Genomic DNA, 18,095 nt, shown 5'->3' with positions numbered 1-18,095 from the left:
GGTGCTCCTCTGAGCACTGGCCCCAAAAAGTTATGTGCACCCCTGCACATAACATCCATATGCTGTATATATACATACATATATTTGACTACCAGCAAGACACCGGACGGAGCACTCTATAAACGCGGAGATTGGAGATTATGTGTAGAACAACATATGTGCAGAACAAAATCCAATAGAAATGATTCAAACATGCAGACAATCAGGCAGTAGCCATCTCGCGCTGTTATGACGCGTAACTCCGCCTACTATCGTCTACTCCTCCTACTAGCTCCGGGTCTGTGTGTATAATGGAAAACCAGAACTGATCAAAAGCGGGCTAAAGTGACCCGACCCGACCTGACACGAACCGGGCTGGGCTGCTGATGGAAAAGCGCCATAAGACAGGGAGCCAGTGTAGTGATCTCAAGACAGGTGTGATGTGCGCTCTTCATTTGGTCCTAGTAAGGACACGAGCAGCAGCATTCTGAACCATTTGTAGTCTATTAATAATTTTTGGGGGGAGACCTGTCAGGAGAGCATTACAGTAATCTAGCCTACTAGTAACAAACGCATGCATTAATTTTTCGGTGTCTGCCTGGGAGAGAAATGATTGTACCTTAGTGATGTTTCTTAGATGGTAGAAGGATGTTTTAATAGTATTATTAATATGAGTTTCAAAATTTAGATCTGGGTCAATTATGACACCAAGATTCCTAGCCTGACACTTAGTGTTAAGAGCTAGTGTTTTCAAGTGTGCAGATAATTTCTCTCCCAGTTTTCTCGCCAATGATCAATACCTCTGTTTTTTCTTGATTGAGTTGGAGAAAGTTTTGTGTCATCCAAATATTAATATCAGCAATACAAGCTATCAGGTGGTCGATCATCTTGTAGTCGTTGGGAGTTACTGAGATATAAAGCTGAGTGTCGTCAGCATAGCTGTGGTAGTTAACGCTATGCCTCTTGATAACAGAACTGAGGGGTAGCATGTATAGGCTAAAAAGCAACAGTCCTAAAATGGACCCCTGGGGAACTCCACAGGTTGTGCTATAATTTTTTAACTTATGGTCACCAAGGGCTACAAAGTAGTCTCGGTCAGCCAGGTAAGTCCTGAACCAGTTTAAGACCGGACCTGAGAGGCCAACCCAGTTTTCAAGTCTCTCAATAAGTATGGAATGGTCTACCGTATCAAAGGCTGCACTTAAGTCTAAGAGTACAAGAATCAAGAGTTTTTTCGAGTCTGCATTTATCCTAAGGTCATTAGTTACCTTAAGCAAAGCGGTTTCTGTGCTGTGGTATGATCGGAAACCTGACTGGAGTGGGTCATACCTATTAATTAAGACTAAGAATTCATGAAGTTGTTTATACGCTGCCTTTTCTAAAATGTTGCTTAGAAAAGTGAGATTGGATATTGGTCTACAGTTTTTTGGATCAGAAGGATCTAGGTTACTTTTCTTCAGGGTGGGTCTAACCAGGGCAGTTTTAAGCGCCGCTGGAAATATCCCTTTAAGTAGGGAGTGATTTACAATGCCTAGTATGTCATCAGACACAGATTCAAAAATGTCCTTAAAAAAGGTGGTAGGAATAGGGTCAAGAGGACACGTAGACAGTTTAAGCTGTGACACAATTTTACCTAATGTTTCAGTACTAATCATGGTGAACATGCTCATAGTCATGTTCTGTGGTGGCGGGTCTACAGTGTTACACAAACCTAGTCTTTCCTGAGTAATACACATTCTAATTTTGTTATCTTATCCCTGAAGTGGGCTGCAAATTCCTCGCATTTGGTAACAGAGGCTGCGCCGTCTAGTGTTCTAGGAGCAGGGTTTACAAGGCAATCAATTGTCGAAAATAAGACCGTGGGGTTATTCTTGTTTGTAGATATTATATTTGAGACGTGATTTTTCCTAGCATTTCACATTGCCAAATTAAAGGCAGATAGATGTTCTTTAAAAATATTCTGATCAACCTGTAATTTGCTCTTTCTCCTTCTGCGCTCAGCTTTCCTACATGTTCTCTTTAGGAGATTTATTTCACTGTTACGCCATGGTGCTCTCCAAGTCTTTCTTTTCTTTCTATACAAGACTGTTTGTTATTATGTAACATATTGATAATGGTTGGAGCAGCCGCAGAGTCATCACAGAGAGTTTTTCCTATTGTAAAAGAAAACCCAAGGTGGTTCTGCTAGGGTGGTCATTATCACATGCATAGTTATTTAGTAGTAGTTAAGTAATAGTAGTTTATCAATTTTCCATTATACTTTGCAGATAATTCATACAAACGGTTTATTTATCTCCACAGATTCCAAATCAAGTAATCTTGTAAGTCTATAAAAATATAATTTATTTCTCATGACGAATGTCTCTTGATGCACCACACCACCGTTTGTTATATTAGTGACTTTATTAAATATGTTGTCCTTGAGCGTTGATACTTTAATCATAATTAAATGTGTTTTTGTTATGATAGCAATGATTGAAAATCGTTTTAATTTAAACTCATCACTCTATGTAGCCTCTATTACAATTCTAAAATACAAAATGTGTCTTCAGCCCATGTTTGATTATTCTTTATATAATAGCTCATATTGTCGTGTTTCGTAATGTAAACGCGTGAGACAACTGTTAACTATATATCACGTACTTTATTTACCATCCAGTTCCACCATTCATTCCACTCTCCCCGCTTTCCCACTGCGCATGCTCTCCCCTGTATCCCCAACTCATTCCCATTGGTCTACAGCATAAGCGTCACACCATATATTAACATAACACCACATCTCCCCTTTCTAGAGACAAAGGGTAGACTGCCTTTGCCTCGTCAGACCTTAGAGGATTATTCTGCCTCTTTTGTTGTAAAGGTCTGTCCCTGTGTAAATCCTGAACATACGTTACTATAGCGGTTTGATCCATAAATCTCCAAACTAACAGGGCTACTAAAAGTGCTCAAACTAGACCCCATCCAACGTAACATGGAATAACTTTTCCTTAAATACAACAGTAACATTACCCATATACTTTTTTTTTTTTTAGGGTAAACACTTATACAAACACTTGTCCACATTTCTCAGTTACATGTCAAACCTCCTAGGTTTAACCACTGCTCTCCCCCCCCTTGTTCTGAGCGTGGGAGTCTCTGCAGGTGGGGCCTGTGTTCCGACTGCAGGTGACATGGGAGCCTGCCCAGGGGTCGGGTCTGGGGCCGGCTCCGGGGCTTGTTGCTGCGGCGGGGAGCCCCTGTCTTGTGTAGGTGTGTGTAGGGGTATCAGATGCTGTCGGTTGCGTCTCACCACCCCCTGGGGCAGGCCCACCAGGTAGGACCTCGGAGTAGAGTGGTTTCGGAGCACAGTTCCCGACGTCTTAGCATCCGTGACCCATACCTGCTCTCCCGAAGACAGGTCACAGAGGGGTCTTGCACGGTGTCGCCGGTTGTAGTTTACCGCATCCGACCTCCCTTTCACCTCCTCTTTCTGCGCGAACGCGTCGCTGTCCGGCAGTGTAGGGACCAGTCGAGAGGGCAGCACTGGCACCGTGGTGCGCAGACGTCGGCCCATGAGGAGCTGGGCCGGGCTGTACCCACTCTGAAGGGGTGTGGCTCGGTAGGCGAGTAGAGCCAGGTAGGGGTCGCTCGCTTTTTTCAGGAGGTTTTTCATAGTCTGGACTGCCCTTTCTGCTTCACCATTACTCTGTGGAAACCTTGGGCTGCTGGTGATGTGTCTGAACCCGTACGCAGCAGCAAAGGAGGTGAAGGCTTGACCAGAAAACTGAGGCCCATTATCTGACATCAGGACCTCCGGGATGCCATGGCGGGCAAACATGGACTTCAGATGTACAATAATGTCAGTGGACCTGGTGTGAGACAATTGGGCAATCTCAACATACCTGGAGAAGTAATCGACGACGAGTAGGTATGTGTCTTTTCCCAGGACGAACAGGTCGGCCCCCAACTTCTGCCATGGTCTTTCAGGGCACTCTGACGGCATGAGAGGTTCTCTGGGATTCTGTCGCTCCTGAATGCATGCCCTGCAATTGAGCACCATTTCATTTACCTGTTGGCTGAGTCCAGGCCACCACACAGACTGGCGGGCACGCTCCTTGCACTTCACAACACCTTGGTGTCCTTCGTGTAGTCTGGCCAGCACGTCGTTCCTCATTACTGAAGGTATCACCAGTCGTGTGCCTTTCAGCAGTAGACCGTCTTCCACTGTGAGCGTAGCTTGCTCCCGCCAGTAGCTCTTCAGCACAGGTTCCTGGCTTGCGTGGTCAGGCCATCCCTCTGTGCACAGCATCATAACACGTGAGCAGACACTGTCAGCATTTAGCTCCTTCCTCAGGTTTTCCATATATGAGGCACCAACGGGTAGATTGTCCATTACACAGTCCACATATATATTGGTGCTCTCCATTAGCTCCTCTTCTGATGTAGACCTGGATCTTGTCATTGGGGAGCGCGACAGCGTGTCTGCTGTCCAGAGTGATTTTCCTGGCACGTGCACGATCGAATATGAGTAGCGCATCAACCGCATCCTGAAACGCTGGATTCTTGGCGGCAGAAGATCCAGGGCTTGGCCTCCCAGTAAGCTGAGAAGGGGTTTATGGTCGGTCTCCAGGCAGAAGTGTTTTCCTATGAGGAAATCCTGGAACCGTTCGCAGGCCCATGTGAGGCCCAGGGCCTCCTTCTCGATCTGTGCGTATCGTTGTTCTGTGGGAGTGAGGGACCGAGACGCGTAAGCCACAGGCTTCCATTCAACCCCCCACCTCTGGAGCAGAACACCTCCCAAGCCGAACGAGGATGCGTCGGCTGACACTTTGGTGTCTCTCTTTTGATCATAGACCGCCAGCACTGGAGGAGAGGACAGGGCTTCCTTCAGTGTTCTGAATGCTGTCACCTGGGCCACGTCCCAGGCCCAGCTGTTTCTTTTCGAGAGAAGGTCACGGAGCGGCTTGTCCTTTTCTGCTAACTGGGGAATGAATTTTCCCAGTTGATTGACCATTCCAAGAAAGCTTCGCAGCTCGCTGACGTTTGAGGGCTCCTTCATCTCCATGATGGCCTCCGTCTTCCTCGGATCTGGGCGGACCCCTGTAGCCGTGACGATCTGGCCCAGGAAGACCACCTCACTCTTTGAGAGTTCACATTTGTCCATATTCAGGGTGATGTGGGCCCTTTCCACCCTTTTCAGTACTGCGTGGAGTCGAGCATCGTGCTCTTCCTGATCCCGCCCCCACACCAGCAGGTCATCGATGTGGCATATCACACCTTCCAGCCCCTCGGTTACCTCCGCCATCATGCACTGAAAATGTTCAGGTGCTGAGGCAATTCCGAAAGGAAGGCGGTTGAAATGAAACCTTCCGAATGGGGTGATGAACGTAGTGTACTTGGCTGATTCTGCTGCAAGTGGAACCTGCCAAAACCCCATGTTTGCGTCCAGTTTACTGAAAACCTTTGCTCCGGCAAGCATCCCGAGGCTCTGCTCTATCGACGGCAGAATGTACTTCTCCCTGCATACAAACTCGTTCAAGCCGGTCAGATCCACACATAGACGCACTGATTTACCGTCCTTTTTGGGGACGACCACCATGGCGGCGCACCAGTCGGTTGGCTCTTCCACGCGGCTGATGACACCCAGGTTCTCCATGCGCTGGAGCTCATCTCTGACTTTCCCCATCATAGGCAGCGGAATCCTCCTGGGGGTTTTCAAGGAAAATGGCACAGCACCCGGTTTGAGTTTTATGGTGTATGCTTGTTGTACCTCACCCAGGCCACTGCACAGCTTGGGGTAGGTCGTCTTGAGGGTCTCCATGTCTACGCTGTTGACACGGAGGAGTAAGCCCAGGGCTACGATGGCTGGCCTCCCAAGCAAAGGCGTGCTCAGGTTATTCACCACATAGACCTTCTCCGTGGTCTGCTTGCCTCTTCTCCCCAGCTGCAGCTTGGTGAACCCTGCCACGTCCAGCGGCATTCGTCCTGGACCAAACAAAGGTTTCTCTGCTTTGTGGAGAATGGGTGGCTGTGTGTTAGCAAACATGTTAGCAAAAACAGCCTGTGACACAACAGTGACATCGGCTCCAGTATCGAGCTTGAAGGTGACCTGTTTTCCCATCACTTCTATTTCTACAATCCATGGATCAGCCTCTGACGTCACAGAACCAAGGAACCAGCCCTCCACCTCTTCTTCAATACCGTGCACAGCTTTACCTGCAAGGCACACACGCTTGTAGTGACCCATTTTTCCACAGGAGTGACACTTCACCTCGTTGGCAGGACACTCCAGCTTGGGGTGTGGCGCGCCACCACATTTGTAGCACTGGGAGCTGCTCTGGCTGCTGTGTGCCTTTGCTCCAAAGCTCTTATACATGTTAGGTTTGGGCTTTTCCTTTGGCCTCCCTTTAAACACTCTGTCTACAGAGCTGACGTCCATCTGCACTGCACTACTGCTGCTGTCACTCCTCAGTGTGCTTTGCTGCTTTTTGATCTCCTCTGATTGTCTCGCCATGTTGATAGCTTTTTCTAAGTCCAAGTCTTTTTCCATTTGCATGCGTTCTGAGAGCCGCAAGTCTGCCAGCCCTACCACTAACCTATCCCTGATCAGTTCATCATGCAATTGTCCATAATTGCAGTGCTCTGCCAATGCATACAAGGCAGTGACAAATGCATCCACGGTCTCATTTGCTTCCTGTTTGCGCATGTTAAATCGCGCACGTTCGTACACAATGTTCTTTTTCACTACGAAGAAAGATTGAAAGCCATCTCTCACTTTACTGTACAGATGCAGGTCTCCCTCGCTGAGTTTCAAACCCCTCAAAACATCGTCGGCCTCATCTCCCATACAATAAATCAAAGTGTTCACCTGATTATCATCAGAGCTGGCGGCTAGATTGCTTGCCTGTCGGAACCTCTCAAATCTCCGTATCCACTTTGTCCACTCGAGCGGCTTAGAAAAATCAAAAGGCTCCGGCGGCTGAATGTTGAACGTCGCATTTGTAGTAGCCATTCTGCTAGCTTCCTCTTCCTCATGCGGCACGTTGTCGTTAGCCAGCTGCTCGTCTTCTTGTCCGCTAGCCAGCTCGCCGTCAGCATGTAACGTGGAATCGCTCATACAACCTGTCGATTAGGCACATCACTGGTGGATCTTCTCTGTACTGATTTAGTTCAACAGCACTTCTGACACCAATCAAACTCCTAGAGACTCTACACTGGCTTCCTGTTATGTTCAGAATAGATTTACAAATCCTTCTGCTTCTTTATAAAGCTCTCACTGGCACAGCACCAGAATATCTGAAAGACCTTTTGCTAGCATATCAGCCCAATAGAGCTCTCAGGTCTTCTGACGCTGGCTTTCTCTCTGTGTACCACATGTACAAAAGAAGAGATTTTGTGAGGCTGCATTCTCATTTTATGCACCCAAATTGTGGAATGCACTGCTAGATTACATTAGGGATGCAACCTCTCTTGAAAAATATTTTCAAGTCAAGACTAAAAACGAATCTTTTTAATATTGCCTTTAACCTCATAGGAGCCAACGGACCCCCATGGGAATCCGAAGTGATATAAAGAGTTTACCTCCATCAATTCTCTTCAAAGATATCACATTTTTTTCACAACTTTGCATGCTATACGATGCCACCATTTTTTCCCAGAGACGGTAAACACGGCCTAAGTCACATCCAGTTTTCTCTAACTGGAGAATGTGTCATGTCCGGTTTCAACGCCGAATTTCCATACCATTGGTCGGCCAACCCCAAAAAATCCCCCCCCCCCCCCAAAAACAAAAACAAAAAAGAAATCTGATACATGAGAAAGGTCAAAGGTCAAAGATGGTGCCAACATATCTCCAAATGGCCTAAACATATAGGTGTCCGCCTAAACATACCTGTACTAAAACAGGTACAAAGTTTTTTTTGCTCACATTACTAGCATCGACTTTGGCACAAGTACTAATAAGACCCTGGAGTACTGATTCCTAGATGATTCGGGCTTCGTTATCAGGTTTCCAAGGTGATATTCACTGTAAAAGCTGTTGTTTTTTTAGGCGGAGACTGAATTTGAGATGTTTTATAATGTTCTAGCTCTATTTGCTCTGACACAGTAACATAGATTTTGATTCTGATTCTACAGCCACCCCACAGGTGTTAGCTTTCATTTGATAACAATATCATTATGAAGGCCCTTGTGATTGTGGAGATATTCTATATTCACTGTGGGCATGTCATTTCGAGCAGAAAACCAGAAAAATGAGGTGGATAAGATTAAAGAACCGTATTATTTTCTAAATGTATCTTTTAATGTTAGTTGACGAATCTATATCTACCGTATTTTCCGGACTATAAGTCGCGGTTTTTTTCATACTTTGGCTGGTCCTGCGACTTATAGTCAGGTGCGACTTATATATCAATAATTCATAATCTCTGACTGACATGAACTGACATACGGTAATCTCTGACTGACATGAACCAAGGAGTAACTTCCGCTAGCGCCTCATACACGATAGAATAGCCATTATACTTGACAATGTGGACATTAAACACGACAATGTGGACATTAAACATGATGTTATGGACCTTATACACAATGTTATGGACGTTAGAAACGATATTAAAGTCATTTATTCCTTCCAGAGGCTGTTTAACGTTGCAATGTTGTACCCGCGAGTAGCATTTTGCTACTTCCGGTAGCGCTTCATACGCGATAGAATAGCCATTATACTCGACAATGTGGACATTAAACACGACAATGTGGACATTAAACATGATGTTATGGACCTTATACACAATGTTATGGACGTTAGAAACGATATTAAAGTCATTTATTCCTTCCAGAGGCTGTTTAACGTTGCAATGTTGTACCCGCGAGTAGCATTTTGCTACTTCCGGTAGCGCTTCATACGCGAAAGAATAGCCATTATACTCGACAATGTGGACATTAAACACGACAATGTGGACATTAAACATGATGTTATGGACCTTATACACAATGTTATGGACGTTAGAAACGATATTAAAGTCATTTATTACCTTTTAGAGGCTGTTCAAAGTTTCATTTTTCCTCCGCGACGCCATGTTGTTAGCCCCGCGCTAGCTAGCGGACTTTACACTCGATAATACAAGTATTCCTTAACCTTTCAGAAGAAGTTTCAACGTGAATTATGTCCTTCCTGGGCTTACAAATCCTCTCATGTCTCTTCACAGTGCCAGACTAGAGTCAAGCTCAACAGGGTCTTCTTTCCCCGCTGATTCCGCCAAGCCCGTTCCCTTGAACCATGCGACTTATAGTCCAGTGCGACTTATATGTGGTTTTTTCCTCTTCATGGCCCATTTTTGGCCTGCTGCGACTTATACTCGGGTGCGACTTATAGTCCGGAAAATACGGTATATATTGTATATATTTGTATATCTATTGACTTACTAAATCTTATAGTAATTCTTATATTATTTTGTTATTTTGTTAAAGCACTTTGAGATGCAACGTTTGCAGGAAAAGTGCTATACAAATAAATGTTATTATTATTATTTATCTTTTTGTGTGCATCGCTGTAAAAGTGCATTACTTTGAGGGGGAAAAAATGCATAAAGAGTACAAGGTCAAGCTCCAACGTTGAAGAGCTTCCATGTTTTGGTACACACCCCTCTGGAATATGATATGGTGGCCTGAAAATACTTGTGATCCCAGGCTGCCCTGTCCCTCTCAATGTGTAGACTGATTTTACAGAATGGACGTGTTAGATGTTTCACGAGGGGGTAAAGGCTGGTACCTTTCCCTAATGGCAATAAACACAAAAGGACCTACGTTTGCCTGGTTGGACCCTTCAAGACTCTACTGTAACTCCCAGGTACCTTAGTTTCCTGATCTGTCAAAATGTTATAATGCATTATATTTTGTTCATGATGCACTGTAAGCATGACAGAGTGCTTTATAATGTATTATATAATCTCATAATGAGATGTGCCATTGTCAGTCATTTGCAGTGAGTTGAACAAAAATATTAGGAAATTATTAGAGATCACAAAACATCATGAAACATCCTAGCAACAAACTGTATTGTGTCAAAATTGGTCCGGGGTAGTTCTGGTGGTCAATCCAGTTCATTCTGGTTCCTTATGTTTTGATCCAGGCTCTGTCTGATTGTGTGAAGGACCTACTCTGTCCATTCCAGAATGAGGCCATAGACCTGGTCGCGGGTATAGATGCAATGGGATTCATCCTTGGTAAAACAGTCAATATTATTTTTCAAAAACAGACTCTACAGTATCTCATCCATTCTAGTCATGCTTTGTTAGTAAGTATGACTCCACAATGCCTACTAGTGCATACTAGTTTTATTTAGAGCTCAGCCAAGCCATGGATAGGGCAGGAAACATAACTCTCTGGGAAAGAGATACATTTAGAGTTACACATTTAGGGCCTGGTGGGAGAATGGCCAACACAAGATTTTCAAGATAGTAAGAACAGCTAATTTACATAAACATTGTTAAATAAACAAATAAATCATAAACAAATGTTTTGATTATTGTGGAGGTTTGCAAGAATGCCAGTGAAGTTTCTTTTATTTAAGCATTGATTTTTCGTTTTCTCTTTGCTCACTTGGAGAAAGAACTGTACATAGTATTGCAAATTAATTAGCGTGAATTGCATTTGTAAGGATGGATCTAGATCATACTTCTGTAACTTCAAGGATCATATCCTCAAGAAGAAGGTATTTATGGGTCAAATCTGGTCATTGATTGTCATCAGGGCACTGATTCTGTTGCATCAGGGGACTGATTGCTACATCCCAGTATTGTAGGTTAAATATCCCAAAACTTGTCACTGGACGGTGAATCGACCACAGTCAAAGTATGTGTGAGATGTTGATTTGTATTTAGGCTGAACTGCCTCTTTAAAATGTTGTATGCATTCAGGATCGGCTGTAGCCACTGTGCTGGGAAAGGGCTTCCTGGCTGTCCGCAAAGCAGGGCATCTGTGTATACAAACCCAGAGCCAAGACTACAGCGACTACTCTGGTCGAGAGAAGCTAATGGAAGTACGTCTGGATGTATTAAGGCCAGGTCAGTCATACTGTATCTCATACAATTTCAACTAGCTAACCAGTCAAATGTTTTCAAACCTCAAAAGTAGCCTAATGTCAAGTCCCCACACAATCTTTTGTGTTGATCCAGCTATATGTACAGTAACTCCCAAATGAATGGTAAATAAGTTCCTGTTATTTTGGTGCTTATCTTTCCCATTCATATGTAGTCAGATCTAGACAACCTATAGTGTGGGAAGTGGTCTCATCTCAACATTGGACTTCTAAAGGTCTGAGAACATCTGACAAACTTTGATTTTGGAGTAGACTGTACCTTAAATGACAGTACCGAAACCACCTTAACCCTTAACATAACCCTTAATGACAGTAAATATGAGCCCATTAAATTGCTGAATGGCACCATGTAACTTGTTAGTCACCTATGACATAATACCCTCCACAGTGTTGTTGTTGTTGTTGTTGTTGTTGTTCTTGTTGGTAGAGAACCAAAGTGAGTCCATTACTTTACAGTTTTGGTCAGGAAGCTGCTCCTCAGTCCAACTTGGAGCTTCCGATTTCCCTTCAAGGAGAATCTCTTTAGTTTTGCCCTGTAACTCTGTGAATGCTGGTGTGTGCTGTGAGTTTATGGTTGAATAGGAACAAACACACTAACTGTGGTCTCTTTGTGCTGGAGGCCTGCGGGTGTTGATAGTGGACCAGTGGATAGAGACCGGCGGCACCATGAAGGCAGCAATCCAACTGGTGGAGAGGCAGGGAGCCACTGTTGCCGGTCAGTGTGTAATCACAGTGCTTGACTGTTTGTCCCATTTGTAAGTAGACTTGCCTGAGTCAATCTTAACTCAAAATAACAAAAAGTGTTTCCACCTGGAATGGATTGCACCATCTATGAGTAAGTTCAAACTAGTTTTAGTTTCCAAAAATGTTTACTTTCAACTGCAGGAGTTGCTGCTGTGGCAATTGAGAACAGCGAGGGTGGGAAGTGGATCAAGGAGAACTACAAACACTCTCACTGCATCCCAGAGGACCTACAGAGCCAGATTGACCAACACTATCTTGAATCCTTCAACAGTTAAGGACACACATTCAGGCCTCAGGTGACCTTTCAAGTCTTCATCAATCCCCCACAGGTCAAAAGGCTCACTCCCAAGGAAACTTGAAAGGGCAGTTCAACAGACTAGTCCTGAACTAAATCACAATTTCAATAGAAAATCTCCATTGAGGACACTATTTAGTGTACGATTAGGCAATATGTGTTTGGAAAACCATCCTGAACACTGAAGAGAGAGGGCAACTGCACTGGATTCAATGTGCCTAGTAGGTTATTTGTCCATAAGATCACAAGGGGGCACTATGACTACAGTGTATATGATTGCCTATGAATGGCAAATGCATTTAATGCATAGCCTCTATCGTTACATACATTCACAGATGCTGTACCTTGACTGATGCCATCTCCTTAGCAGTGCCTTAACATTACGAAATCAAGTTCAAGTTAACTGATTATCTGTTAAACATGATCTGTTTATTTGATACAGGCAGGATTGATTTGAAGTCAACATTGATTTGAAATTAACGTCTGTTTGTTTAATACTGACAGCTTTTGAAATAGTGGGAAAAACACATGTTCAAATACATATTTAAAACATGACTTTAACAGTCTTTATTGTATAAAATGTATAAAAGGAAAACAGGAAATGTGTTTTTTTACTATCCACTCTGATCATGCCACTCAAATGGAGGGATAATTTACGATCAGTCATTAAAATGCAGTACTTCATTTTGAGGAATTTATAATCCTCAATTATACCTTCATAGCGTACGTATATCTGAATAGTTAATAATCTCTCCTATGAATGCAGCTTTGCTGTTGAAAAGAGGACAATGTAAACAAAAACAATAGTTGTGCAAAAACATTTAAGAGATGAACAATAATGCAAAAAAAAGTCATCAATGATTGTCAACAGGTATTTAGGCAGTACCGGATTATTTAGGCAGTTTCTTTCTACAAGAACAACTAGAATCTCAACACAAAAAAATGAGTGGTACCACAGGAATGTACATCCAACCAAGGATTTTTTCCAGGCATGTAGTGAACTCCATGTCGCCATGTCTTTGGGAGTGGTTGTGGGTTCTCAATTTCTCTTCTGGAGAGATGCTTGTTTTTGCCTTTCTTGCCTTAGCCATGTACGGTAGTACATACAGTCATGTATTAATCTTCATTGACAACATTTTGACTGTTTCTTCTTTGATGTTTCATACAGGTTATTTGAAGTGCTGTTAATTCCTGAAAGAAATCAAAATATACCATGAAATCACTATTTTTGTGTTATTGGCTCTTGTTCTATTTTACTCATCTATGCTGAGAACTCTGTCTTCTACTCTATCGTCCTCGCTGAGAACAGACCTGAGTCTAAAAGTATTAGAAATATCTTGTACTACAGTATACTCACTGACAATGTCGCCAATATGTCTTGATCCACTCTTTTCCAGCTCCGCGATAACATTTGCCTCAAATGCCAATGATGCAACACGGAAGAAAAACTCCTTCACACTTTCCCCTACAATAAGGAACAAAAGGGCAAATCAAAGGATTGATTCACTGTTCTTATGAAGCTTAGATCACTATCATAATACATTTTCTGTTGTTTGTTCATGTCTGAATCAATCTGGGTATTAATTTGTATTATTATTCATTATTATTAGTTTGTTTAATAATATACCAATCAAGACTGGGTGATCCCACTCACCTGTCAATGACGACACGGCCCAATACTCTGCCTTTATCTCCTGTGCCAGTTTGATAGCATCCTGCTCAATCTGAGAGTATTGGGAAGGAGACTGAAGAAATAATGATATAATTCAAACACAATGGATCTGCGGAACACACCTGTTTAAAGACACTAGGTGCTACTGGCCTCTCTCCAAATAATCCATTTGATCTTCCCTTAAAATGTACCACAGGAGCAGCGCTTAGAACATAACAAGTTATAACCTCAGTATTTCAAGTACTGTATGTGTTGTACTGATCATCTACTATATATCTCTGAAGTAAATATAGTTCATTGTCAACAGAGGAAGTACAGTAAGCAACACGTACACTCAGGTCTTTCTTTGTGGCAACTAGAAAAATCTGAACGCTGGTGGGATCATTCTCTTTCATGGCATCTTCAAGCCACTGCCTGTGGGTCGATACATTCATATATGTTAGATCTTACAGAGCACTGGCAGTCCAACTTGAAATGTATACAGCAACAGAGAGAGACATGTTGTTTACCTCACATGGTCCAACGATGCCACAACATTTACGTCAAACGCAATAATAACAGCTGGAAAAAGGAAAAACATACAAATGGGCATACACTTCACATCATATTCATATCAACTTTGTCCCAAATAACTTTGTGTCCCTAGAAATTATATACAACATAAAACAGTTCAATAGAACAGAGGGGTTTTTCTGTACTCTGAGCTCCTCTGTAGTATGTGGAGGCAATGCACTTGAACCTCTCCTGTCCTGCAGTGTCCCACCTGTAGAGCAGAAACATACTGGTGAGTCCAGTGCAGAGCTGGGTTCAAATAGTATCACTGTTCTGGAAAGTTTTCCTGGCACAATGGAACCAATGAAAAGACTTACAACTGTAAGCTGAAAGGCACCCCCAGCACCTCAAACCGCTCCATCTCAAAGTCAACACCGATGGTCGCCTTGTAGTTCTTGTCAAATGCATCCTTGCAAAACCTGATCATAAAATTGAGTGAATTGTTTTAATGTGCTGACACGGTTTGTACGTTTAAACTGTACTGACCAAAATGGTAATTTGAACCATGGATTAAAACATCTCAGCTCTGCTTACCTGTTAATTAGACAGGTTTTCCCCACAGCTAGGTCACCAACCACTATGACCTTGGCAATTTTAAACCTACTGGAGGAAAGGGTGACAGAGAGATGGTCAAACATCACAATTATATCACTGTTGTATCACTGTTGTTGTCATCTTTTGTAGTTTTGTAATGTGATGGTCTCTCCTTGTATGTAATGTATTTTTCTGTAGACGCCAGGAAGACTAGCAGTTGCTGATGCAGCAGCTAATGAGTATTTTGATGATAACAGCAGACAGACCATGAGTATCTCCAGATGTTATTTAAAATGGAAATAACTATAGCTTTATGGGGCATTTACAGTACATATTGTTAATATGAAATTACTTTCTGGCCTCTGTACCCACCCTACTGTGCCAGTGCGCTGCTCCTGGCAAGCAGTCTTCACTTTGGAGGGGAACTCATCTTTGGTGTGCACAGATGCCTCTTTATTGAAACACTAGAAAAAAGGGAAAATAATAATAATAGTAAAACAAATAATAATAAAAACATTAAAATAATAATAATAAAGAAACAACAAATGTTATGAATTAGTGTAGGGTGTTGATGCCTACCTGGGGAAGCTGTGCTATGATGCGGTCCCTTCGAACAGGAGGCAGGACACTCATGCTTGGGACTCGGACAGACATTAGACCAAACTAACTGCTGAGAGAGAGAGAGAGAGAGAGAGAGAGAGAGAGAGAGAGAGAGAGAGAGAGAGAGAGAGAGAGAGAGAGAGAGAGAGAGAGAGAGAGAGAGAGAGAGAGAGAGAGAGAGAGAGAGAGAGAGAGAGAGAGAGAGAGAGAGAGAGAGAGAGAGAGAGAGAGAGAGAGAGAGAGAGAGAGAGAGAACGAGAACGAGAACCTTTCAGACTTTTGTTTTTGCATGTAACTCTGAGTAAAGTCTAAATGTTTGCAATGACATGAAGCCACCGTATGTCTATGAGCTATCAGTCAGCGGTGACTTGACTGTTCTGGGGGATGATCCACAAATCCCTCATTTTAATCCTATTGTCCAGGGAGCTAAATCAGTGGACAAAGAACAGCGATTATGGTTGCATCAAATATAGCTAATTCATCTCTTGGACTGTCTGAATAGGCCTGTGCAGGACGTTTTTGGGGCATTCGCACAATGACCTAAAAGTACAGTATACCACAACCAGCTATTTATAACAGGTTAAACGCTATAAACTACGCTATAAACTATTAAAGCATAGCCAAATCTTCAGAGTTAAAGTAGCACAAAGTAAAGCTTTGTCAAAATCACCTCGATAGCAGAACAGAAACTCTCTAACTTCAAGAGACTACAAAGTGAATTCATGCTGGGATGGCACGGGACAACAGTAGCCTACATACCTTGGCAACAGAAAGCGTGGCAGCCTTCCCGTCCAGTCTTCAGTAAACAAAGAACACGAACCTCCTATGTTGGCTTGTTGATGTTTTATACGGGTCTGAATATTTTAAATCCCTTTCATACAATTGTGCTAAATGTAAACTTTAAGCTCCCACGGATGAGAAACCCGATCCACGGAAGTGAGGGAAATAACGTAGCCGAAATAGTTTTGGTCGGACCACTGACTGACTCATCTCCAGATTTGCTCATTGGAATTTCGGAAGACGTTCAGCGACGATTGAGTCCCCCTGGTGGCGACATTATTGGACCACCGGTTACGATTATCATTATTGGTTACGTTAATGTATTTTCTCTTCACTCTCATATAATTTGATTGCAACATAGTATTTCATACCTTGCCATTGATAATGCAAAAATGTAGCTGTACATCCTCTTCCACATCCAACAAGAAAGTGTTGCTTGCCACAATCATTTTTTGCGCCCCTCCTATAATTCTGTAACTTTCTAAAAAAACAAAATCCCATATACAGTAACGGTAGCCCTGGAACTCACTTACATTTCCTGACTCATGGGATTCCTTGTGGACAACACGTGTCCTTTATAGCATAATAACTCTGGCAAATTTAAATTAATTGTTCGAATTCGTAGGCATACTTTGATTACATTCAGTATTATTATTCAATGTACACAACATACCTCTAGGGGGCAGCACAGACCTATGTAGGTTACCACTTACCTTCCCAAAAGTTATTTCTGTCTGTCAAAGTAGTCAATATAGTCATACTGTTAAAAATAGCATACACAAGTAAATAACAACATTATAACACAATGCATGTACACAATGCTTAGGCCTATTGTAAAACTCATTGGGCCGGTTTCACAGACAAGGCTTAAGCCTAGTCCTGGACTAAATCACACTTTCAATGTAAAATCTCCATTGAAGATGCTTTTTAGTCTAGGATTAGTCCTAAGCCTTGTCTGTGAAACCAGCCCATTGTGTTCTAGGCCCAGAACACAATAACATAGTACTACTAATACTGTTACTCTTCTGAGCCTGACACCAGACTGTTTTGCTATAAAGTAAATAATCAGTGAGGTCCCAAGCATGTGTAACAGGACTTCTCAAGATGCCCAATAACTTGGAAACAATATTCCTTAACAAATCATTTCTTTATTTTTTCCGCATCTGATCAAAGTTGCATTCAATAAACCAAAGATTTAAAGAAAAACTAAAGAAAAGAAAAAAAAGCGTTGACAAGGCACTTAAAAAACATAATTTCATCTAGAACTGTTGCTACTTCATGAAATATATCTAGTGATATATTTCACTTAATTCATATGTAACCATGAGACATTCATCAATTTATTTCACCATCTAGTTTTTGGTCTGCATATCATCCTTATATCTAATCTAAAACCTTAGTCTTTGAGAAGGCACTGTGGTGAAGAAATACCCAGAACTACCAGGGAACTGTACTGTACATTAGACTACTTGAGGAAATGAACACATTTCAGTATTTTGAATTTATGGAATAAATAAAAGGGCATTTTTGGAATAATGCTGGAAACCTGTGTATTATCATTGATCTTTTGACACATACTGAGACAGAATGTAAAAGTCAAAATTGTGTCTGATGATTTTGTTACAATGTAAAATATTGATTGTACTGTTCTTTGGAATAAGTTCTAAACATCCCTTTACATGCACCTGACTCTACAGAGTTAATGGGGTAGGTGGTGCATAACATATCATCCACATTTTGTTCCTCTATATTATTCATGACATCATGTTAGTTACACATGTTTTAGTTGAAGAGGGTTCCACACAAACAACTCGTTGTTCCTATACCAATGTTATGTGATGTGAACCATAAGTGGCATAATA

General features: G+C 42.4%; 2 protein-coding genes across 2 annotated transcripts; one reads left to right on the top strand and one right to left on the bottom strand.

Annotated features, from left to right (window-relative positions):
* Positions 1-9,685: 9,685 nt before the first annotated feature.
* LOC308152202 (adenine phosphoribosyltransferase) lies at positions 9,686-12,075 on the top strand (the record flags this gene model as incomplete). The annotated part of the gene is made up of 5 exons (XM_080525125.1): positions 9,686-9,805; positions 10,088-10,181; positions 10,875-11,021; positions 11,676-11,771; positions 11,942-12,075. The coding sequence occupies 5 exons, from the start codon at positions 9,686-9,688 to the stop codon at positions 12,073-12,075; spliced, it is 591 nt and encodes a 196-aa protein (XP_080381251.1).
* Positions 12,076-13,129: 1,054 nt separating this feature from the next.
* Positions 13,130-16,277, bottom strand: rab34a (RAB34, member RAS oncogene family a). The gene is made up of 11 exons (XM_080525652.1): positions 16,213-16,277; positions 15,433-15,523; positions 15,226-15,317; positions 14,854-14,919; positions 14,637-14,738; positions 14,466-14,530; positions 14,277-14,328; positions 14,100-14,181; positions 13,750-13,840; positions 13,453-13,560; positions 13,130-13,286 (listed from the first exon to the last, which is right to left on the bottom strand). The coding sequence occupies exons 2-11, from the start codon at positions 15,505-15,507 to the stop codon at positions 13,219-13,221; spliced, it is 801 nt and encodes a 266-aa protein (XP_080381778.1). The 5' UTR covers positions 15,508-15,523; positions 16,213-16,277; the 3' UTR covers positions 13,130-13,218.
* Between the last annotated feature and the right edge of the window lie 1,818 nt (positions 16,278-18,095).

The sequence above is a fragment of the Nansenia antarctica genome (genome assembly GCF_963989245.1).
Source record: "Nansenia antarctica genome assembly, chromosome: 3".
NCBI classification, from domain to species: Eukaryota; Metazoa; Chordata; class Actinopteri; order Argentiniformes; family Microstomatidae; genus Nansenia; species Nansenia antarctica.
Note: the sequence above shows the minus strand (reverse complement) of the source record. Positions and strands in the feature narration are given on the sequence as shown.

Excerpts from the sequence above, each read along its gene's own strand:
- rab34a (XM_080525652.1), bottom strand. The coding sequence starts at position 15,507 with ATGTCTGTCCGAGTCCCAAGCATGAGTGTCCTGCCTCCTGTTCGAAGG. Across the intron at positions 13,561-13,749 it reads GGCCGTGTCGTCATTGACAG|GGGAAAGTGTGAAGGAGTTT; the intron begins GTGAGTGGGATC and ends TCCTTATTGTAG. Across the intron at positions 13,287-13,452 it reads ACATATTGGCGACATTGTCA|GAATTAACAGCACTTCAAAT; the intron begins GTGAGTATACTG and ends GATTTCTTTCAG.